Below are 23935 nucleotides of genomic sequence, written 5' to 3'. Positions count from 1 at the left end.
ATAATCTATTTGATTCCAACACAGGTGTTATATTTTCTGTTTTAATACACGTCTAGACATCTGACAGGTCAATCAATCAAAGACAGCTGCATTTTCTCCATCTTGTTCTTCCTCTTCAACAAGAGCATCAACAAAAGAAACAACGTTTCCAACCATAACTCTACATACTAAATAATATGCACCCTCCTTAACCAGCCAGCGATACTTTGACAAACAATGGGCATTTTTTTAGTTTGCGAGGAGCTGGGGATAGAGGCAAGCTATTAATGCCATTCTCTAACCTCCAAGTACCCTTGATAAATGACATCATGTTTCATGTGACCTCATGCTTCAGTGAACAAATCAATTCTATATTACTGCCTTTAAAGATAAGTTATTGTTGTATTATACTGTAAGACAAAGAACATACAAAAATGGCTTTGTTGGTCTTTGTTAAAGGTGACTTTGTGCAGCTGCACAATATAATAACAGGGTTAGTGAAGCTGCTGCTTTAGATATGTAAACTGAACCAGCAAAAATTATTTTCATTTTTAAGAGAAAATTCAAATATATATGATATGATAGACTCTATGCACAACTGTGTTGGGTAATTGTAATTCCCAAAGAAGTACAAATCCCTGGTTAAGTAATCAGACTTGTATCCTTGCCTGGTCATTTTATCTGTGCAAATGGACTGAGATCCAATGATTCTAACATTAAACAAAACATACAACAACTCCCTAGTACTGTACATGCAAAGGTGAATGTTTCAGAGGCTATTTCATGCTCTGACTTTTTCTATCTCAGCACTGGAGGGGACTGTGTAATAGAATTATACTCTAATGGTGCTGTAGGCAGAGATACAGGCTCATCAGACATGAACCTAACAGAATTCTGCAGGCTGCACTATCACATCAGGGATAGAGGTAAAAGTATTACAATTGAATAAAAGCTGCTTTTTAGATGCTACAAATGTGGCTGGACGAGATGTTCTGTGTGATAAATTTGATGCTCCGTTTCTGCCAAAAAATACAAAACTATTTACAATCGAATCGGTTTTTTGATATCAACCAGAACATCCTAAAATCATAATACTGAAACCAGTGAGTGAGTATCTAGTTGTCGTGCAGCAAAATTTCCTGTGCATCCACATACAGGGAAGTTAGCTGTTTAATATTTATTCATTGCACAGAACGCTAGAATGTGCCTAAAAATGCAACCTTTAAGCCATTGAGCATGACTCTAGATCCACACTGATAGACAGAAAGAGGAGAGAAAGCTAAATGTTTCTGACTGATAGGAGAAATTCACCCGTTTCTCCCCAGAGAGAGTCGTGAGCATCCATCTGCACTGCCAGCTGTTCATCTTTCAAGTCCAGAAAGCTCTTCACCACCTGCAGGAAAATACAATTTTACAGTTCTCTGTATTGGCTTGCTGTGCAGAAAGAAAACCAAAACACTTACAGACCTTGATCACAGCAAACTGCATCTAATACTGTATATTCTCTACGTCAAGTAAGGACGGGCAACATGCTCTACATAAAACAAGGAATTCCAGCAGAGTGTGTTGTCACGAGCACCTGAGTACGTACCTGTGTGTGTCCCACACTAGCTGCGGCTGTAATCGCCTGCTGGGCTGCCTGTGTTTTCCCAGTCACAGTTTCATTGCTGTAGTGCTGCTGTGGGTCAGTGGCGATATCGTCTCCCCAATCTTGGCCCAGCAAGATGTTGATGATTTCTGCATGGCCCTTCAGCGCAGCATGGACCAGCGCACACTGGTTAGTCTTATCAGCAAGGCCCACCTGGCGGAAAGGGGTACACAGGTGACATACAACAGGTTTCCTTTAATAGGCTGGCCTAGATCAGGCCTGTTCATGTCATCCGTCTCCCAGAATAGATCCTGAGACTGTGGTGGATGCAAAACCAGGATTGAAATCACATTTATCCATGGTAATTATGGTGGTCACACACTCTAATCCCATATTTGTCTCTCTTCCTCTTTGCACAGAAGTGACACTGACCTTGGCCCCTTTTTTGCAGAGCAGGCTGACGATGTCTACGTGTCCTGCAGCGACGGCGAGACAGAGGGGTGTCATGCCACTGTCAGTAGTCCCATCTACTGGTGCGCCCATTTCAAGCAGCAGAGCTACCATCTCCACATGCCCCAGGTGGGCGTGGACGGCCAGAATTGGAGCATGTCCAACCACCTCTGTACACCAGGTCACGCTAGCGCCACCTAGCATTAACAGACGACTTACCTGCAAGAGGAAAATCACGAATAGTATACAGTATCTCTGTATGTAAGATGCATTTGGGTGTATGAGTAATTTTTTTTAATGTAAAGTAGAGGTATGTCACCTTGATGTTAGGTGTATATAGGTTCCTCAGGGAGGCCAGCGCAGCGGACAGACTGTCTGTACTGCAGTTCACCCACATTGCCTGAAGAACGCTGGAGGACACACCTGTCTTCTTACTCAGACCCTGTGAGCGTGTCATAGAGACCCAGAAAGATGGAGAGCAACCAAGAAAGAGAGAGTTAAGTTTGCTCAGATGTGATCTGTGACGCAGAATTAGAATTGTGTCCCAGGAGTAAAGTGGTATGTACAGAGTAGAAGCCTTGCGTGCAAACGGTACAATAATCACTGTACCATGAGCCGTGTTAATGTGTGTGGGTGATGGTAAGCACAGGGGATTCACTCTTGTTTGCGTGCTTCTTTGTGTGTTTCTTTGCAATAATACACTTGTTTACTTGAATCCTTTGGTTAACGAGGCAATTCAGAAGGGATGCGGCACAATCACTTCTAGTTATAAACAAGTTATATGCATAGTCATAGTACATATCTATAGTAATCCAGGTTTCTGTTACCTTGAAGATGTGAGCCTTGAGGATGTGGTGTCCCAGCTCCATTGTCTGCTGCCGGTTCAGTTTGCCCTCCTGTCTGGAGAACATGAAGGCCAGGAGAGCGTGGCCACTCCTGTAAGCATGTGTAGTGTACTTATTAAATCAGAAATGGCCTACGTTCTACTCTCCTTTATTGCCAAGAATTTTTTTTTTCTCGGTGTAGACACAACTTATTTATTGTATGGATCTTAATAATTTCCTGCTGCATGACCTTTGACTTTTAATCTCACCTAGGTTCACAGAGAAAGTCACTGCTCTCTCCATCTGCTCTCCAAACCAGCCACTCTCTGAAGGAGGGATGACACAGCATCCGGGTGCCATCCCTACGTCTCACCTACATACACAAACGATACAGAAGATGTCTTACATCTAAAGGTACAATCAATTGACATGATCACCCCCCACCCCCAGACACACACACACACACACACACACACACCCTTGCTTTTTATGTAAGTAAAAACCACCTACAAACACAATATAAAAATCTCTAAAACAAAAGCTTGAATCCTTATGTACCCTTCCATGCAGCGATATCAAGTCTTACCATAAATCCAGCCAGGCTGTCTAATCTCAGTTGAAAGTCCTTCCACTCCAGCTCCCCCTTCACACTGCCTGCATTCAGCGCCCTGAACATTTGTTCATCAGTCAGTGGGTGCAGAGACGCCAGTGCCACATTTAGCACCGGAAGTACCCGTTCCAAGACCTCTTTATCCGGAAAGCTCGCGTGACACATCAGCAGGTACACCTAACAGATATTCATAGGGTTAGTGATGTTGTGTGTGAGCGGACATGTCTTGCATTATCTGGACTAAAGGGAACCAGGGAATAAGAGAAGCTGTTGTGGAACTTGGACCTTTTGACTATTTACAATGTTGTCGAAAGTTCATGTGCGACCTCCTGAAGGGAAACACGTAAATTATAAAAAATAACAACAATTTAAAAAAAGAAAGTACAAGAGCCAAGCTAAATGTGCAATACACAAATCCTGTTGAAAGTTATTGGTGCAAACATTTCAGCATACCTCTGGTAAGGAATAGTTTTGGGTTAATCTTTGAAACTAGTTTTAATAGTTAATTCTACTAAATGATCCACATTGTTTGTCTAAACTGCCCACTACCTGGGCTCACACATCTTTAGCACACTTTTATGCATGCTTTTCCACATCCATTATCAAATCATTACATCATCACATTTCTTGGCCGTTGTGTGTATAATAACACTTTGTCATCTGTTGTCCTATTTTTCACTGATGATTATGCAATAATTAAAATGCGTCTGTCATTTACTTTAGTCACTGTGGACTATTTTTGGCACTTTGTATAAAGCCTTTGATCATGTCATTTTTTTGTAATCTTTTATTGATCTGTCTAGCACGCAAGTACACATTTTTCTCATTTTTTTTGTGAAAAACATGTCTGAACAATGGCTGTCGCCTGTGTACCTTGTGTGGGTATTTTACGGACATTAATTGCTTGGGCTTCAGGCGAAGATGCCACTCACACCAGACAGCTCACCGGGATGACAAGTGTTAAGTGTGACTGTGAACTTGACCAGATGAGGAGAGGAGAGGAGAGGAGGAGGAGGAGGAGGAGGAGGAAGAGGAGGAGGAGGAGGAGAGGAGGAGGAGGAGGGTGGGTCTTAGAAAATACAGTCACGAGTAAAATGTGTCTTTTTTGCCATTAAGGATTGAACACTGTAGTTTAATAATAAGTGAACTGATAACGCTCATTACTCCACATCTGTGGATCCCAATGTTTTTTGTCAACAATTCATCCATTAATTTAAGTTAACGTTTAAACTGGTCTGCTTGCTTCCCCCCCCCCCCCTCGCACTCTCAATCGCAACATATGGTCTTCAGGTGTAGGGGTCCTCAGTTTTTGTTTTCTATAATCAAAGTATAATTTCTGTCTTTTCAAATTCGCTGAGCTCATCAACAATCTTTCTACGCATGTCTGGCAACTGCACCATTTGGGAACAAATACCACTTGCTTGTTGGGAATCAACGTTTTACAAGTCTGACCTCTGACAGGGACACAGGCACCACCAGGTAGTTTCCACCTTTCAGAGCCAGGTGCCCCTTGTGAAACAGATCCAGGGTCAGCTGAAGGTAGAGGATGGAGCCGTTGCTCCGTGTTGACAGGTGGCTGCTGAACTTGCTGAGGAGCAGCTGATCAGGGGCCGAGCCTGTGGGTGTGGTGACATTAGCGGCGACCTGGGTGCTGCTGCTGACCCGGTGATGGATGTAGTCACTCAGGTCAGCTCCCAGATCACTGCTGTCTGGCAGGATGTCCAGAGAGATGCCAGAAAAGGGAAGGAGTGTGGTGATTTCCTGCAGATTAGAAAATTATTAATTTTATTTATGGGTGCTTATTGGTAAAAACAGATTCCACACATAGGCACAAACACCTGAGTGTTTAAACAATAGTATGTCTTTGGCGCATTAGCTAAGGACAAATTAAAAGCACCAAAATCAGGACCCATTTGTCAGATGCCATTGCCTCTGACTCACACAGAGCCATGGGATACAGTACAGTAAATAGTGTGACAATGACTGAAGCTCCAACATTGCTCACAGGCATCTCTCAGAGTCACATTTCATCTTCTCTCTCGCCATCCTCAACTGCTCAACACCGGCCAAAACCAGCTATGACTGATTTTTTTTAAATCCATGTTATTGCCGCTTACTTCCTCATTAACGAAGAATGACATTTTGGTTCAGCGACAAGTAATTGACTTGTGGTCGTGGACCGTGCTCCACTTAACCCTTTCCCAACTGTTTGTGAAATATCCAGGGTGTTATACAAGAGTTCCTGTGAAATGGCTGATAAAAAAGGAAAAAATGAATTATGATCCAATCAGGATACTGGGAGGGTGGAATGATAGATGTACTCTTCATCTTTACATTTTGGTATTTAAGGCTTGCTGACTTCACATGTATCATGAAAAAAAATGATCCCAAATGTATTTTGTGTATTTCCCAAACACTAATCAAATTATGTAACCAGCTGGCTGGCTGTCAAGTTCCAGACTCCCAGCAGACTCCCAGTAGTATTACCATCCATTCAGGGCATAATCCATGCAGCATTTTGAGGCTTGGCTTTCGCATTGGACAGATGCGCCTGCTGTTTGGTGGGATTACCAACCGGATTGAGAAAATACATCAGACTAGAGAGAGCAACTGTGCAAAAACCCACAGAGTCTATACCATGGCAGTAAAAGCACAACATTGAACTACATGGTGTGGGCATGTCTGTGATTTGGATAATGTGAAGAGGCAAGGGGAAACTAAAAGTAAAAAAACAACAACTATTTTCTCTTCACCTACCTCTATGTTCTATTTGCCCAGATTTTGAGATGTCTTCCTACATCCCATAAAGTGCCCAGTGCTCACCTGGCATTAAGGCTCTGCTAGGTGCTGGATGGGCAAAAACAGGGTGCAAAAAAAGAAGAGGAGCCTCCAAACACTTCAAGACTACTGTAAATTCCGATACAGGAGAGATGAATGGAATTTAATTTTTGGCATTTAAAGAGCATAAAAATTCGAAAACAACATTTTTCCACAAACAGCATTCTTGTAACTCGTAATAATCCACAGACCTTTCAACAGCTATATAAGGCAGAATTTCTTTTGATAGAAAGCAGTTCCACTGAAAATGTTCACAGTGAGATCTTACCGTGACAATTTATCTGGAAATACACATCCATGTAGGGTCTATTACCCTCTTATTCTTAGCAGGGTCGCGGGGGCTGGAGGCTATCGCAGCTAACTTAAGAGGTGGGGTGAACACTTACGGATATACAGTATTAAAACAATGCAAATGGTCCCCCAGTCTGGCTTGCTTCCAATTTTCAAACAGCGGGACTACAACAAAAAAAATCCTTTGCGCCCCCTAAAATGCGTTCCCCATAGACCATACCTCTAGAGTTAAAGAAGAATTCCGGTCAATGTCAACATGTGGGTCTGTTGTTTGGAAATTTGGAGTGCTGTCTGTAGAGAGAAAAACGAAAACAATCGGTGTTGCCTACACTGTGTTATCCTTCTGCCTTCATATTTTTGTTTTATATTTTTTCTGTGTTGTAGTTTATAGACGGTCCCTAAGCTCTCTCACTGCCATCTCAACACAGGAACTAAACAGAGCTGAATTAGCACAACTTTCATGAATTTCTGTCACATCTACAGCAGTCACATTCGCTGTGTTCACTCGTAAGGAATCACTTGACATGGGTAGACACTTTTAATGACATTTTGAACATGTTTAGAGGCTAAAAACACATTTAAAACTTGCCCTGTTTAAGCCTGTTGGGTGCTAACTCTAGCAGAGGATAACACGGTGTAGGCAGCACCGATTGTTTTCGTTTTTCTCGCTACTGACAGCACTTCGCATTTACAAACAACACAGCTATGTTTTGAAATCAACCGGAATTCTCCTTTAAGTGAGAAAATATGTTTATATAATTTGGGTAAAGAAACCCTTTGACACAAAAATCAATGTAATGCTGCTATATTAATAATCTCACTCACCACCAGGCCTGTCCTGACCGTGACCACCAACTTCAGCCAGATGGGAAATTTGGAGATTATTTTGGTAATGAAAGTGGCAATGGTGTCCCCATAGTCTGGTTTATGGAACTCTGCCTCGTTAAGGCTGTCGACCAATATGATGTAGTCTTCTTCAGGAAGTCTGCGCTCTAAATAAAGCAAAAGATATAAAAAAAAAGCACATTAGAAGACCACATACAATGAATTAGCCTGGCAAAGAGCACAGGATATGTTGAGATAAGCACTAACTGCTAAAATTGATTATATTCGGCTGAAAGGGACCAGAGGCTATTGTTGTTTATTAGCTTGAAACAGGATATATCCATCATGTTTCACATAATCTAAGCAGTCAATGCATCCCTGCAAGCCTGGGAGGATTCATACACTCAGGCACAAGGGCTCTCCCTTTTTTTTCAATCCTGCTTAATAGTGATGGAGTAGACAAAGCACTCCTCTTCTCAGACTGTGGAGGGCCTGGCCATAATAACACATCAATCTAGTTAACTGACTGTATCATGAGAAACTGAGGGGGCTAATACTCCCGTAACATTCACAGCCTCTCCACAGTATTTTCAGACCTTGAAATCTGGTGGGATGCTGATGATTCACCAGGGCAAAAATAACACTCATGTCCAAATTTAAATGACCTAACATCTGGTTCACACTCTACACTGTTTCAAATCGTTGACCTTAACTAAGGAATAATCTATGGGCCCATCATGGAGTCATTAATAGGCTATTTCACACAGGAGATAGCAGTAGGCTCCCTAATTGCATGGTGAGGGAAGCAGACAATTTTCCACTTTAAAACTGATACTATTTTAAAATTAAAAAAAGAAACTTGAATTTAAACTTGATTATTACATTTGTCTTAAAGAGTGTGTGTGTGTGTGTGTGTGTGTGTGTGTGTGTGTGTGTGTGTGTGTAGACTTCATTACCCTTACGCAGGCTGGCTATGGGCTCTAGGATGCCCTTTCGGAAGGCAGCAATGGGGTCTTGAACGCAGGATCGCAGGCTGAGTGTGTTTTGTAGGTGAGGCTCTTGTACCAGCAGCTCCCTGTATGGGGCGAGCTGTGGCGCTCTGGCCAACAGGGCGGCGACACTGTGCACAAACTCTGGTACCAGGCAGGTGTAGGTGTTGTCAGCCTGGCAGAAATGGAAGGCTACCACCTGACAGAAGAAAAAGAGGCTGGTGAAACACTGAAAACGCAAAGCTGTCTGTATCTGCTTATTTTACAGTAAAAGCTGGTCTAAATTATAGCTGTGTAGCTTTTAATGGCCCGGTTAGAAATTTATAGATTCACATTTAGTGTTAATAGTGTGCATAATGCATGATTTTTTATTTTAAAAAATGGGGAAACCCCACATGGTCTGAAGTGTCTATGAAAAAAGAGAAAGCAATTGAGACAGCTACAGTATTTTGACTATTTTGCATACACTTTTGAGACTTCATTCAGTTTTCATTGACTGTCCAGTAACACACTGTACTATGCATTTCCCCTTGAGGCAAATTTGTGAATTATGATATTGGGCTATAAAAATGAAACTGACTTCAAGCTTTAATATCATGAGATAAACCTTGCAGAATGTCTGAAGATAGAACATAAAACTATTTCCACCTCTGTGTTTTTAGCCTATAGCCTATTTGTTTACTGACTCATGAGAAGTCATGCTGCTTTGGATAAAGCCGTTTCTGTTTGCACTGTACCGACTACAACCACCTGAATTACTTTGATACGGAAGAAAAAGTCTCAATCTGATGAACATGATGGGACAAATATTACTTCACAAATTCAGATGCTGTTTGTAACTGTTCGGATTTTCTGTTCATATCCCGAAGGAGAAAATCTCTAAAACTAGTATCACAGAATATATAATAAATAAGGGTTACAATAAAATAACCCCAAGATATAAGCACAGAAATCATAGAGGGTAGCTGAGTCATAACATAGTTTCATGATACTCAACAACAAGAGATGCATTCAACATATTACTGCAGAGTATACTGTATATAACACATTCACTGAATAGTTGCTGCATGGTAAACAAGAGTCTGAGAAATGAAACATATCACTACTAAAAAGGGTGAATTGTGCAATACAGGACTCAAACTGAACAAAAGCATAAAACACAAAAACATTGAGAAAATTGGCTACTGTCTTGCTGGGAGATTTTATTTATCTGTAAACTGTCAGTGCACTTTTGCATTAAAAATTGCATTTCCAAAAATATTCACTAATAGGGCTTAGATAGGCCCTTGTCTTGCTCAGCAGTGGTCCACATAGAACATTATCAATGATTTACTTTTGAGCAAACATCCTCACCATCACAAGTAGTCTGACTAGTTCCCATGGAAACTCTTATTGAGGCCAAGTTAGTAAATATAGAAGCTTCCATGTCATCTATGTGATGTAATCAGCAGCATGTTCTACATGTGCCCAACAAGCGAGGAGAAAACTATGACATTCAAATTTTGTGTCACAAATTTGCAGCGCCATAGCTCTTTAAAACACTAACAATCCTGATGTGTGTTTATCTCTTTGAATTGATCCCTCTACAGTGTTTTGTGAAGGTTTGTAACAATCATAGCTCCCTACAGTACAGCAATGTTTATGATGCTGAATTATATCGCCGTGCTTGAAAATTTGGAGCAGGAAAAGCATCCAGGGCTATCAAAGTATCTATAACAAGAAGCTAAATCTAGGAGCACTCCTACAATATCAATGCAGTTTCTTCCTTTTGTATGTTATAACTGCAGGTAAGTCAGCAACATCCTAAATAACAAGAACCATACAGAAGTGTGTTGTGTAAATATGTGTGTATGTACTCTTGTATCTTTGTGAGGACCAATCTGAGTGTTTATTTTATTTTATTTCATTTTTAGAAATTAAGGCCATTTTGAGTTAAGAGTCAGGGCTGGGGTAAGGCAGGTAGTTTTGATGGTTAAAGGAAGAGTTACATTTAATATTAGACATTTTGGGAAATACACTTATTTGCATTCTTGTGTAGAGTTAGATGTGGAGATTGACACCATTCCCATATCTGTTCATTAAAATATGAAGCTAAAAACCCAGCCAGCATGAACTTCCGTGAGTCTCCGGGGGGTTGCCTATCAACTGCTCCTGGTTGAGAAATAGTCTGTAACATTGTAAATTTAAGTTATTTCACCTTGGTTACTATACAGATTAAATAAACAAGATAAAACGTTGTAATTTGTGAACTGTATAGGGGTTGGTAGATGGATTTTGAGAGAGGCAGGATAGCTGTTTCCAGTCTTTATGCTAAGAAGACCATCTCCTGGCCTAAGCTTTATATTTGGGATACAGACATGAGAGGGGTATTGATCCTCTCATCTGACTCTCCACATGAAACCAAATAGGCTTTTACCAAAATGCCAAACTACTGCTTTCAGGTTAGAGATGTAATTGAAGGTCCTCACATATTAAAATACAAACGTGTGTGTGCATGTGTGTTTTGAGGTACCTTGGCAGCTAGGCATCTGACAACCTCCTTCCTCTGTGCTGCACTATCATTTGTTCCTGCAACAGCACTCTGGTTGGGCTGGGAATCAGCTGGTTTGGAGGTGGCTTTTCCCTGCTTATCCCCACCTGAACAGAGTGCAAGGCAACAACAACAAACGCAAAGCTGCCATTATACCTGTTACATAAAGTCTCTGGTATAAGCACAGAAATGCAACGCGTAAAGTAGAATGACAATTAAACTGCTGTAGCTAATTAGTGCATATGTAAGCAAGACTATATGGCATTAAGAAAAACCACATAAGATGAGTGAAGAAGGACACTTCTGGATTCCTGCACACCTCATGCTATACCCTCTGTTAAATGTAAATCAAAAAGACAACAGAAAGATATAGAGAGAGCAATGACGTAAAAAAAAATGCATTGCTCCCTTCATTTTTGTTGACACTATTTTAAGAAAAGGCTGAGATCTGTATTTTTTGGTCTTTCTTATTCATAACTCTAAGTGTGTCACGTTTAAGTGGAAAACAATATTAACAGCATGTCAACGTATGCAACATGCATTTATTGTGCAACGTGCAAAATGTGTTGTGTGAGTGTTTGTTCCAGTGCCACTCACAATAAGGCAACAACAACATTCGCAGTCCCCTTACACAACTGCAATCAGCAGAGAAACCTCAGGGGAGTACTTGAAAGAAGAGTGAGTGACCCAGTTACCAACTCTTCACAAAAAGTGATTTTTCCTCCAATATCTGACATTACTGGAGCATACTGGAAGATTTATCAAGTCAACTTATAGGGTTCTTCTGTGTTCTTTCACTAATGGTATGACATACACACAAAGACAAATTACACTGCTCAGAATGAAGATGGGAGTATTACATTTGGGCGAGGCGCTGGGGCTGTGAGGGATGCTGGGACCTCCCTGTGGCGTGTGCATGCCATGACAGCTGAGCGTCACCAACCGCCAGATGATAGCAGTCTTGCCGGATCCTGCGTTACCCACAATGACAGCACCGCGGCCCTCACAGCTGCTTGTTTTTCTCAGGACCTCCTCCAGACGTGTAAAGAGCCAATCCCGGCCTACAAAAGGTGTCTCTGCGGTGATGCCGGGGACTTCAAACAGCAGCGGTTTTAGCATGATGTCAGCTTGTTTGAATGGCACTAATCTCCCTGGATGGAGTGAGAGGAAACAGTCAAAGCTATTTATGAATGGCTTTGTGATTTTAACCGGTGACATTGGGGAAGTGAGTACATGTTCCACACAGGTCTGCAGATGTTTCTGCACCAAGCTATATTTACACACTGATCTGACCCCGAGGGTAAGTCACAAAATACCTTTGGAGTCATCATTTGTGCGTCCAGCTGTGTTGTGTTTGCGGACGGAGCTCCTGTGTCCAGCAGCCCTTTGGTTGTCCAGATAACTCAAATCCTCCAGTCGAGTGGAGCTGGTTGCTTTAAAAAGAGAGCGGGTGGGGAATGAATTGAGAGTGTGAGAGCGATGCAGGAAATGTGCAAAGATATACATGCATACCACACAAGTGTCAAATTCATTGCTTGAGTCAATTATGGTATCCATGGAGACACGAGACAACAGTTTTTGCTCTCAATTCTCAATGACCCTGAGGAGTGAAGAGAGTGGAATAGAAAAGCAAACAACTCATCTAACGCCCTGTGATCTCAAGCTAGCATGAGTCTGAATTGACCAAATTATTTTTTCTGTCAGGAGAGCAAATTTGTGATGATCACTGGAAACACATCGCTGGCTGTAATGCAAAAATCTGCTCTCAGTCACAGGATTACAAGCTTCTAATGACCAAATAAGACACATAAAAACCAACATGATAAAGAGAAATAAAGTAAATTTCATACAAAAGGCAAGAAGCAAAAAGAGTTTTTACTCCCACATTCTCCTATCCATCCACCCACTCACACTACAGAGTTTAAAGGTCAGCCAGGCTTGCTTTCCGCAGTTCTCAAGACATTTGGCAGAGCCTTTAGTCCATGCTACTGTGGAGAATAATGAAATAGGCTTTGTGTAGTCAGCTGCTTCTTACATTTGGTCTCCTGCTAAAGTTAATAATATATTCCTCCAATAACAGCATATCATTAAGCAACAAAACAGAGTAACAAAAAAACAGACAGCTCTGTGCACTGAAATGCAATCCATCCAACAATACTCCTGTCGTAAATATGATGCATCACAAATTAGTAATTTGTAATGAGAGGTGTTGAGTCCACTCAACTCTCATTTTTTAGTCGTATTTTCTGGTGGTTTTGTATTAAATTGCCCTGTATTGTAAACTGTTTCTAATGTTTTGTGAGAAAAAAAACATGTTATAGACAAAACATTAGAAACATATTTTTACATGTTTTAGGGTTGTACTCTATTACTTGAACAGTCTAAAAACAGTCCTTAGAAGATTTCTCATATGGAGTAAAGTATAGTCAACTGATGTAACGTCTTACTTTGAACATTTTAGTTGTTGTTTTGGCAGGGTTTGCCTTTATTTAATTGTTGCCAGGATTTACCTGGGAGATGGAACGGAGATGGATATCAAATTGAATTCTAACAAAAATTATTTTCGTTCAAACTCCAGAGACTATAGTATGTTTGTATGTTTGGGAATGTTACATTTTTTCTGTCCTTGATGTAGTTTAGTTCATAGGCACCGTCAGATTAAGTCTCCAGTAACATTTCATTCTTGGTTAAGCTGCTCATCTGTCTCAGAAAAAAGGTTAAGAACCTCTGTATTAGTCCAGTCGCTGTTCCAAGTTCTTGTCCTCTCTCTTAATGAAGGATAATTTAATCTAATCTAATCCAAGTGGTTTATGACTCTAGGCATGGCTATCTAGGCCCACACTCACTGCATCAGGAAGTGTCTATGCTCATTTGGTTGTATGATATTGATTTTCGGAATATTTAGGTTTGCTTTTATTCATGTTATTGGGTTGTGAAATCACAGGCCGGTTCATTTCCTTCATTCATTGCTGTAACATTAAATATAAATGATATGTAAAATCTGAAAATCTGGCATTACTGCTGCCACTAATCCCTCCAGAGTGGGATAAAAAAGGCCCTTTGCACTCATCTGTAAAATACAGTATATAGACCAGTCAATCGGGCAGTAGACAAGCAAGTGCAGGCCCTGGACAGATGATGACCTCACAAAAATATAATCATATACTGTATATGTTAAATGCAGTCATTGGTAATCTTCTCAGAGCATCAGAGAGAGCTGCAACACATCTCTGATCTTACAGCTTTAAAACAGCAATTACGGTCAGAGCCTGAAGATGCTGGCCAGCAACATCCTTCAGCAACGTCATGACAAATCACCAAATCACTCCACACTCACACGTCAGCCACACAACATACTATAATGTGTTTATGCTTTCTAAAATGACATTCATGTTTACTGCCTAGTGTAATACTGGACTGTCACTCTTTCGTTTTCATTTAGAACAGAGAGAATAACACACTGAACTTGCTTTTTACAATACTGTGGTACATACAGTTCCCTCACCCGTTCAACACTTTTTTCTTTTCTTTCATATTCTGTAGCCTCCCTGCGTGTGTCCATCATCCTGCAGCAGGAGAGTGCGAGTGTAGTGTTAAGCTACTGAGGCCATATTATAATTTACAGGGCTTTTTTTGAACTGTGGAGTACCCAGAGGACAATGAGGGGCTACCTGATGCAAGACAAAACAATTACAGCGTGAACCCTGCAATTATAATACAAGAAAAAAGATCAAGGACGAGCAAATAATAAACGCTGGAACACTGAAAACATGACGTCCTTTTCAACAGGCAGACAAGGGTTTTTAGGACAGGGGACGTGAAAGAAATTACCGTACTTGTCAAGCAAGAGCTGAAGTGGAGAATGGAGGATTGAAAGAAAATCCACAGTGAAGGGATGAAGAACAGTCTGCAGCAAAACAGTGTGAAGGAGGTGTGGAGTGGGATGAGAAAGCTTGCCAGCTAAAGACAGCCAGGCCAAATGGCTGAGTGGACCAATGTTAGATTGAAAGAGTTCAAACATGTTTTCAGCCAGTTTGACACAGAGACACTAGGACAGCTCATACCTCCACCCTTGACAGTCCAGCCTGATGGGACCCTGTCCACCACAACTCACTGTCTGCCTTTATGTTCACTGCTGATGACAGTGTAGTTGATTACCCTCCAACTCCTGTTGATGATTTAACACTTTAAAGGTCAACTCTACAGTCCTGGCCAAAGCCCACAGCATGCCTGATAGCACCAGCCCCTTATGATTCCACACAACCTTTTCAACCATAAAAGGAATAGTTTAACATTTTGGGAAAGGCATTTATTCGCTTTCTGACTGTGAGTTAAATGAAAACATCAATATCACTCTTATGTCTGTCCATTGATTTACTTTTATTACGTTGTTATTATTAAGCTTCCGCTAGCACCCAGTTAGCTTAGCACAGAAACTGGAAACAGTTAGTCTGGCTCAGTCCAAAAGTAACAAAACTCCACGTACCAGCATCTCTAAAGCTCACTAATGAACAAATTATATCTTGTTTATTTAATACATACAAAAATCAAAGTGCAAAAACAACAATTCACCATTTTACAGGGGTTTATATGGCAGACTATTTCTTGGTTGGAACCAGCCCATAAGCCACCGTCCAACAGCAAATTGCCCTTTTGTACGGATTAAACAAACAAGATACAACGTGCTAATTAGTGAGCTGATTGGGAGGTGCTGGTAAGTGGATTCTGTTACCCTTGGACAGAGTCAGGCTAGTTGTTTCCCCGTTTCCAGTCTTTCGGCTAAGCTAAGCTAAGCTAACTGTGTGCTGGATGTAGCCTCATTTTTAATGGACAGATAAAAGGGAGGTATTGATGTTCTCCTGCAGAAAGTGAATAGACATATTTTTCAAAAGTCAGTATTCCTGCATAGTCTTATTATCACAAAAAGGATTCTCCAGAGCCTATAGGCCAGCACTGACCTGTCACATAATGAAGACCTTTGAGAGGCTGCATCTTAAGCCTTAAAAGACTCTTGCTAATTTGAATACCAGGAAAACATTGAAAGCATGGACACCACTAGCATCATATCTGTAGTTGATGTGTCTTCAGCCACTGACTTGTTCACGAATAAAAAAAAACAGGTGCCTTCTGCCAACAGTCATTATACTGTAGCCTACAATGGTTCTTCCAATATGGCCCCGGTCACAACCCACTAAGGGGCTGATGAAGCATGTAACTGCTATTGCCTCTGCAAACTGCCTTGGACTACCTTTCGTATTTCTGTGCTTGCAACAGTCAGCGTTTATCTCAGGAAACTTTGAGAGCATGTGCTACTTTGGTCCATTCTGATTATCAGGCTGTTAATGAAAACAGACAGTGAGGAACATAAGGTGATGGGGCCTCCATCTATTCTAGATTATAAATTATGCATTGACTAATTGGAAAATTAAACCTCATCATCTGCAATTCAATATATTTATATGGAATGTGCTCAGTTTGTAATCAACGCATTCTGTGTTCCTGTTCTGCGGCTGTTAATGTTGCTGTTTTGCATACACTATCTAATGTAAAACATACAATTTCCTTATACATAATACATCATCGAAGATATTCTTAAAATTTAGAGCACTGGAGCATATGTTTATAAAAGCTCAATTCATTATATTCATATCTGCAGCCTGTTTTTCTTTGCCTAAAAATATTGCTGCTATAACTACATTTTCCATCTGGGAACAATTAAAGTTAAATTTGAATACTAGTCTCCTGACGTATATGATAATTTACATCATTACTCTGATCTAATCATATCATATTTCATGAATAGGCGCAAGGTGTCATATTCTAGTGGCTACAATGCTATGTGGCTCGCTTCATCTTTATTCTGAATTTCATCAAGGGTTTCTAAATGAAAGCACCAGCTGACAGAAGAAACTGGCAGGCGTTACTGTGAATCCACTCCTTAGGGAATCTCTTCTTTTGCTCCCACCACAAATGAACTGACATCTAAGGAAAGAAAAAGAGCCTTGTGCACTAGCAAAGATCGTGACTGGAGAGGGAGGGGAATATTTTTATGACAACTGGAGGCCTCCCAGGACATTTAACTGGTACTGCTCACTGTGTGCATCCAGCCTCAGTGGTAAGCAGAGCACCAACACACGGTGCAATGAAGTTAGGTTTTGCATCACAGACATCTTGCAAATTCTCTGAATTGGATGAATAGTTTGAAAATGTCAAGTCAAATATCAATTCAATCAATCTGCCATTCAGTCAATATTTCTCACCCGGGTCACAGCTGTCACATTCATACTCTCATTAACCTACTTCAACTACAAAATAATTGAAGCTTTAGCAATTCACTCACTGGCTCACTAACACATTATGTCAAAAAAGTACAAAAATAGAAGTGTAAAAACGACATGCTGTGGTTTTACAAGAGGTTATGTGCTGGACTGTTTTGTGCCTGGGAGCAGTTACATCCTGGACTCTCCGCTGGTTGACTGGCAACCTCCAGGAAACATAACGCGTTAATTAGTGAGCTTTAGAGGTGCTGCTAGGGCTAGGTAGATTTTGTTCCCTTTGGACAGAACAAGTCAGGGTAGCTGTCTCCCTGTTTCCAGTCTTTACGCTAAGCTAAGCGGCAGCTGGCTCCTACTCCATATTGAATAAACAGGTATGAGAGTGGTATTGATTTTCTCATCAAACTCTCAGCAAGAAAGTGAGAATAAGCTTACCTGCCACAGAATTTGGACGGGGCATCACAAGAGAGGAAGTGCTGTGTAGGTGGTGCTGTGGGAGGGGTCTTTTCGGTGCTGGTGGAGTCCTGGGCTCCATGATGTCAGTTCTAGGTAAGGCCTCATCTGGTTGCGTGGTCAGATTGTCCCTTGTTGGCCCGGGATGGCGGCCCTCGATTGCATGGCCCATTACACCAGCACCGGCCCCTGGGCCTTTATTCCTAGTCAGGACCTCACTAGAGGCGCTGCGCTCTTCATTCTCAGAAGAACTAGTGATGGTTGCTGAGCCGCAAGAAAATATGGGTTAATGGAGGCAGCCAAAAAAAAGTTCAAACTTCTAAAGAACATATGGCATGCAATTGCTCACTTGCATTTTCTTATCAGTTAAAATTGACTAAAAGACCAAACTAAGCATTGTCTTCCACTTCAACAAATCCTATTTACTCAATCAACAATAAAATACGCCTGTTTTCTCAGCCGTGCACTCATCAATCAATGATACAACGTTTTACTGTACTTGATGTGCCCTTAGCACTTTTGAATTTAACTATAAATACAAACTCTATTTAGGGAGAAAAATGTCCTATTTTAAGAAAATCAGACCCATAAGCAACAAAGACAGCAGTGTCCCAGTTTTGACAGGAGGGAGCTAAAGCCTTGAGGCTGCAGTGGCACATGGCAACGTAGAGAAACTAGTTGTGGGGTAGAGGTACACATTAGACATGAACCATAAACTAAGGTACACCATCATTGTGTAGGAAGGTGTGACACTTACTCATATTTGATGGGTTAGTGGTTCAACAAGGAGTTAAATAGGCTGCTGATGCATTTTTAACACTTTGTTTTAATTCTAGCAATGCACGGCGGGACTTTTGTATATGCTTCACCTAGAGTAAAAACAATCTAAACTCACACAATGTGCATAGACATCATTTGAAAACATGGCCAGGATTTTCAAAAGCTACACAGCAGCAACCATCACCTATGATTCCACTGTCCTTGCTCCCCAGGGTGGAGGTGGGGCTTTGAGAAGGAGGCCCAGGGCTGCTTCTGGTGATGGGTCCAGGAGTAGAACTGGGTACGGAGTTGGAGAGGGTTCCACTGGGGCTTGTGCTGGAGCTGCCGTGGGGTGAAGGTACGGGTAAAGGCTGGGGAAAAGGCTGGCCTCCAGCAATGGTGCTCAGGGTGGAAGAGGGGCTCTCTGAACAGGGGGAGGCAGTGCTGCAGGTAAGAGTGGAGCTGGGACTCCCCCCCTGAGCAGAGGTGTCACACTGAAAAAAAGAGAGCAGAAAGATATTGATACATGATCAAGGAGGTTAAAGTGATATAAAGTTAAGATGTATCGAGAATCACAGGGAGAGACTCAACCTGATCAACTCAACTGTGCAGGGAGAATGAAAAGAATCATATCTAAGTGACTATTATAAAGTAAACTGTTTCAGTTGCTACCCTTTTTAACAGTACTCTGCTCTGTGTGACAGTGTTTGCCTTCATGCACACTGTTTTGTGTGACTGAATATGTTTGTGTGTGCACAGCACGCAGATGGGAAATGAAAAGATATTTCCAGTTATTTTCATCCTGGCTGTCATTTTCACAGTATTTTATAAGGATGGCTGGCTGTGTTCAAAACTAAATCACTCCCTGTAGACTTCCAATTTACTGTAAGAGTCACTGTGCACACATTCTGCTATTCCACATGGGACTGATTTTACAAAGAAAAAATGAAATGTTAACATTCACTGGTGACAGGATATATTTTAAGTATGAAGCATACTACAGCATCAGACTGTGTGTGAGTGACTGTGTGTGTGTGTTTTGGATAGCAATTTGATTTGAAGCAACTGCATGTAAAGTTTAAGCATGAAGCCACATGTTTAAAAAAAATTCAAACGGATACCCCTATGGTAAACAACACATACTAAAGTGTCTTCTAGTGTGTCCTTTCAATGGAGAAAATAAGATGAAGTGCACTAATGGTTGGCCTTAAATGGAGAAAAAAAAAACTGGCTGTACGTTGTTGCCCACCACATGCAGCTGGCGCCCTTTTTATTTTCCCCACTGTCCCTACGACGGCCTGAGTCCGACACTGAGCTCTACAATAAAGCAATGGGGTTTTGAACACAATAAGTCACAGTAGGAAAAAAAAACTACAAAAATAAGAGCCAGATTGAAAAAAAGCTGAGATTATTCAAGCAGTTATCATTATGGCTAGATCTCACATGTATCACATCTACTGATAGACAGCCTCTAAATCCACATTTTATAAAAGCCAAGAGAATAAATACATAGTGTACACATAGTAACATCTACACAATACATTGTGATCAACCCTACAATACGCTTAAAGTTAAAGTGTGTGTTGTTTGCCTTTACGTTTTTCTTAGAGGAGGAAAACAGCTTTTTCATACACATGTTACAGATATTTTAATAGTATAGTATTTACATAATAGTATAGTATTTACACTTGTCTCTTATAGAATTTTTTTTTTTTGTGACCAGTGTGTAATGGTCGGAAGAGATAAAAAATCTTTTGACAGCATCTTACAGTAAAACTTATGTTTTCTAAGAAAAAATGTAGTCCGTTTATATTCCTTATCCTTGTCGTTTGGTCACATGCATTTCAGGTCTCCTTATTACTGATGCAACATTTCGGCAACAGAGACTGTTGGGAGACAAGGCAGCAGAGTGGAAACAGCTCACTGTTATTCCCTTTATACCAGAGCCTCATCTATCTTAGCCAGGACAACCCACATTCCTCATATGAGCCTCACTATCACTGTGAAACTGACTGAATCTGGAGCTCAGGTGGTGGAATGAGGCTGAGAAAATGGGCCAAGGCTGAGCAATGCAAAGGCACAGAGATGGAGAGGCATAACACATAGTAACACACAGAGATGGGTTAAGTGAAAGGGCACTGACTACAGAAATGGAGTCCTATAGAAGCCTAGCAACACAAATAATAATATTCCAAAATGTATAGTGATACATTTTTCCAATGGGGAATTTGAGTGGTCAAATCACACACAACATTTGACACTTGGACTTGCACTCAATTTACAAAAATGTTAAAACTATCAACTAATCTTTAGTATGAAATATTTATATGTTTAAAGAAGAAAGTAAGCTCTTGACGTCAATGTAATGGCTAAAAATGGTTATCTTAATGAACCATCCATTGCTTTCTTTATATGACATGACAGCAAGGGACCGATGAATCAATATGCTGCCCTACCTTCTTTTCCCTCCTGTCCTCCATAGGAGAGCTAGCAGTGCCGGGCGTTGCGTCTCCCAATAAGAAGCATAGTCTGGTCATCAGTTCCTGGGTAGAAAGGGAGGAGCCCGGCTGGGGCTCCACGTGGAGGTCTGGAAAACATACACATTCAGGACACACAGATTAACAAGCGAATGGAAAAAATGGCAGGCCACATCATCTAACTGACGCTCTCGTTTCAGCTCAGCTCACTCCAAAGATTCCCACCCAGCACCATCGCCGGTGAACCGCGAGAAACGTATGCATCCACAGGTCGGCACAGCCCCAGCTGCCCTGATTATGAATGCACAGACAGTGGCTTTCCAGTCCCCCTGGTTGAGGCAGCAGCAAGGGGTTGTGTGAGGTTGTGAGTTTTCCTGTGCACACGCCTGCCAGGTGCTCTCGGTTAAGAGACGGGTTGTGAATTTCAATGAGCTTGGTGTCGACTCCGTAGCAGATGAAGGAAAGCCTTGGCTCTGCCTTCTCTGTTGCTCTAGGAGAGATTGGCTGACACAGGCCATGTGCTGCTTTCATTTATCACTGTTTAAGGCTCCCTGATGCTTTGACCTACAACCCCAACTCCTCTCAGGTTCTCGCTCACCTCTGAAAAATAAGGCTTTAACAGTTGTCACATCTTGGTGCTTTAACCAGCTGAGCAATACAGTCCTCCGTTCTTACACCTCACCTATGTTCCGTTATCAGCTGAGTAACGCTCATATTGAGTAGGCATATAAACAGAATGACAGGACATCACGGATTACAGGAACAGCTCACTCCTCCTCACAAACATCTTTGCGTTTAGACGTCATTCATTTTGCACTCCCTCCACTGACTTTCTCGTTCTGTCATGGCTCACTCTCATCTTTTGAGAGGTACAGCATCACATCGCTTTCATCTTCAACCCAACTGTGTTCAAACAGGAGCCTAGCCTTGATAGGATCAAAGTCAATTTTGAGAGGCTAGCTTTGTAATTATTGTTTCATAAAGTGTCCCAGTTTGTCTATACTCTTTCCACTTCACAACTTCAAAAGCTGCTGAAAACTTGGGTAGGAAGGGTGGATGTGTATTTCAGAGAGGGGGAGGAGAGAAAACTTTGCATTTAGTCAGCAGAGCACTGAGATCCAATCTGGAGTAACATGAGGACAGACTGAATGTCCAGTACTATTCATCAACCCACCAAGCAGTTGCCATTGGAAACGGGAAGCTGAGAGGTGCCTGGCAACCGGGATGGAAGATGCCTCATAAAATCTGTTAAGCCTAAGGGTAGCCCTCTGGTCAAAAACATAAAGAAAGCTGGCTAAGATGTAGGGTTTTACCCCATTATTGCTTTAATCAAACCGTTAGTATATAAGCAGCATGCAGTGAAGTCAGGGCAAAGGCTCGGGAGGAACTGTGACAAAACAAATCCACTCTCAGTGATGCACTGAGGATTACACAGACGTCGCTAGCCCTACATTCATCTGAAAGGAGAAACTTAATGCAAAGCCTTTTACATGTAAATGAAACACACAAACACACACTCACTTTCTCTTATATCTCATCATTTACTCACCTCTACCCCATTAATTCTCATTCAGCTTCCCTGACCAATACTTGGAAAACCCGACATGATGCTTAACACACCCACACACTCCTGTTCTCACCTCTGTGGTCTGTCTTGCCACGGCACGAGGCAAAGACGAGAGCTTCTCTCGCGTTGGAAGAGCCATCCACATACTCCAGCTTCCTTACCCGTCCTTCGGCCACAGCAAAGAGGGAGAAGGGAGAGGGAGGGAGAGCAGGCAGGGTGGGAGAGAGGGAGGGATTGAGGGTGGAGATAAGGAGGGATATGAAAGAAAGTGAGAGAGAGAGAGAGAGAGAGAGAGATTAAGCCTACCCAAATGAGATCTGTGGTGCAGAATTTGAATTGTGTCCCAGGAGTGTAAAGCAGTATGTACAGAGTACGAGCCATGCATGCAAACAGTACAATATACACTGTACTGTGGGCGTTTATCTATAATATATTAACACTGCTAACACATGTGTGTGTGTGTGTGTGTGTTTGTGTGTGTGTGTGTGTGTGTGTGTGTGTGTGTGTGTGTGTGTGTGTGTGTGTGTGTGTGTGTGTGTGTGTGTGTGTGTGTGTGTGTGTGTGTGTGTGTGTGTGTGTGTGAGAGAGATGGCAGGGACAGCAGTGCACTCATATTGACATGTGTGGGTGTGTCTCAATTTATGCAACGTCTGAGGGTTCTTGGAAGCGCAGAATCTCTCGGACTGGATGAGATGTTTGCGAACACTGAAATGTAGGCTCCTGAATTTTTATACTCAAGGTTGTTCAGTGTTTGAATCACGCATGTGTACAGACTTGGAAACACTGTTTGACATACATTTTAACATTAGATTTTGCTTGACCACCAAACACACAAAGGCCGTGATTGTGTATGTTTGTATTTGGTGTAATTTTCCTTGTCATGTTCGGTCAGTGTACTGGGGAAAAACAAGGCACTGCTGCATGCAATGAAATGTAACGGCACCTTTTTCCAAATGGCTGTACTTGCTGCAGGACACTGCCACCTTGTGCTTCTTTTAAGGTGAGGCACCCCAGGTAAACATAAAGTTTGTTATTTTTGTTTTTAAAAAATACCCCAGAACTTATTTAAAAAATATATATATATATATTATTAGTTACAAACTTGTATTAAAGAGTGGATGAATATACATGAAATATTTATGAGGTACATAGAAAATACTATATTTGATCCATGTTCAGACTGTAGAAAATGCTATAAAATGAAATCCGAAAAGCCCTCCACTCAAAATGTTTTTTTGCTTAGTGTTATTTTACTGGAATGATGTACGTGCAGAACTGAGGAACTCAAGTTCCTTTTACTGACCCTTATGGGTATATGTAGACGTGCATGCGTATGCAAACACACTGTTTGTATGCATGCATGTAGAAAGTCATCTGGGTGTATGTGTTCTTCAGTTTTTCCTAGAATTAATTTTATCTTTCTTGTCTTGTTACTTTTTTTCTCCTTGACAGTGTGTTTGTTATTCTTAACAGTGTGAGA

The 23935-nt window shown here is 41.4% G+C and overlaps 1 protein-coding gene across 1 annotated transcript in view; it reads right to left on the bottom strand.

Moving 5' to 3' along the window:
* LOC116707010 (protein TANC1) overlaps nucleotides 1-23935 on the bottom strand; it is a 34007-nt gene that overhangs the window by 7042 nt on the left and 3030 nt on the right. The window contains exons 4-20 of the mRNA XM_032544153.1: nucleotides 22529-22621; nucleotides 20868-20998; nucleotides 18617-18905; nucleotides 17635-17916; nucleotides 12241-12357; nucleotides 11785-12075; nucleotides 10907-11031; nucleotides 8362-8593; nucleotides 7406-7572; nucleotides 4904-5212; nucleotides 3428-3628; nucleotides 3111-3214; nucleotides 2845-2953; nucleotides 2337-2459; nucleotides 2000-2236; nucleotides 1571-1780; nucleotides 1291-1372 (exon numbers count right to left, since the gene is read on the bottom strand). Coding sequence (XP_032400044.1) covers nucleotides 1291-1372; nucleotides 1571-1780; nucleotides 2000-2236; nucleotides 2337-2459; nucleotides 2845-2953; nucleotides 3111-3214; nucleotides 3428-3628; nucleotides 4904-5212; nucleotides 7406-7572; nucleotides 8362-8593; nucleotides 10907-11031; nucleotides 11785-12075; nucleotides 12241-12357; nucleotides 17635-17916; nucleotides 18617-18905; nucleotides 20868-20998; nucleotides 22529-22621 — 3102 coding nt within the window. The remainder of the gene's footprint in view (nucleotides 1-1290; nucleotides 1373-1570; nucleotides 1781-1999; nucleotides 2237-2336; nucleotides 2460-2844; nucleotides 2954-3110; nucleotides 3215-3427; nucleotides 3629-4903; nucleotides 5213-7405; nucleotides 7573-8361; nucleotides 8594-10906; nucleotides 11032-11784; nucleotides 12076-12240; nucleotides 12358-17634; nucleotides 17917-18616; nucleotides 18906-20867; nucleotides 20999-22528; nucleotides 22622-23935) is intronic.

Source organism: Etheostoma spectabile, chromosome 1, assembly GCF_008692095.1.
Source record: "Etheostoma spectabile isolate EspeVRDwgs_2016 chromosome 1, UIUC_Espe_1.0, whole genome shotgun sequence".
In the NCBI taxonomy this organism is placed as follows: Eukaryota; Metazoa; Chordata; class Actinopteri; order Perciformes; family Percidae; genus Etheostoma; species Etheostoma spectabile.
Note: the sequence above shows the minus strand (reverse complement) of the source record. Positions and strands in the feature narration are given on the sequence as shown.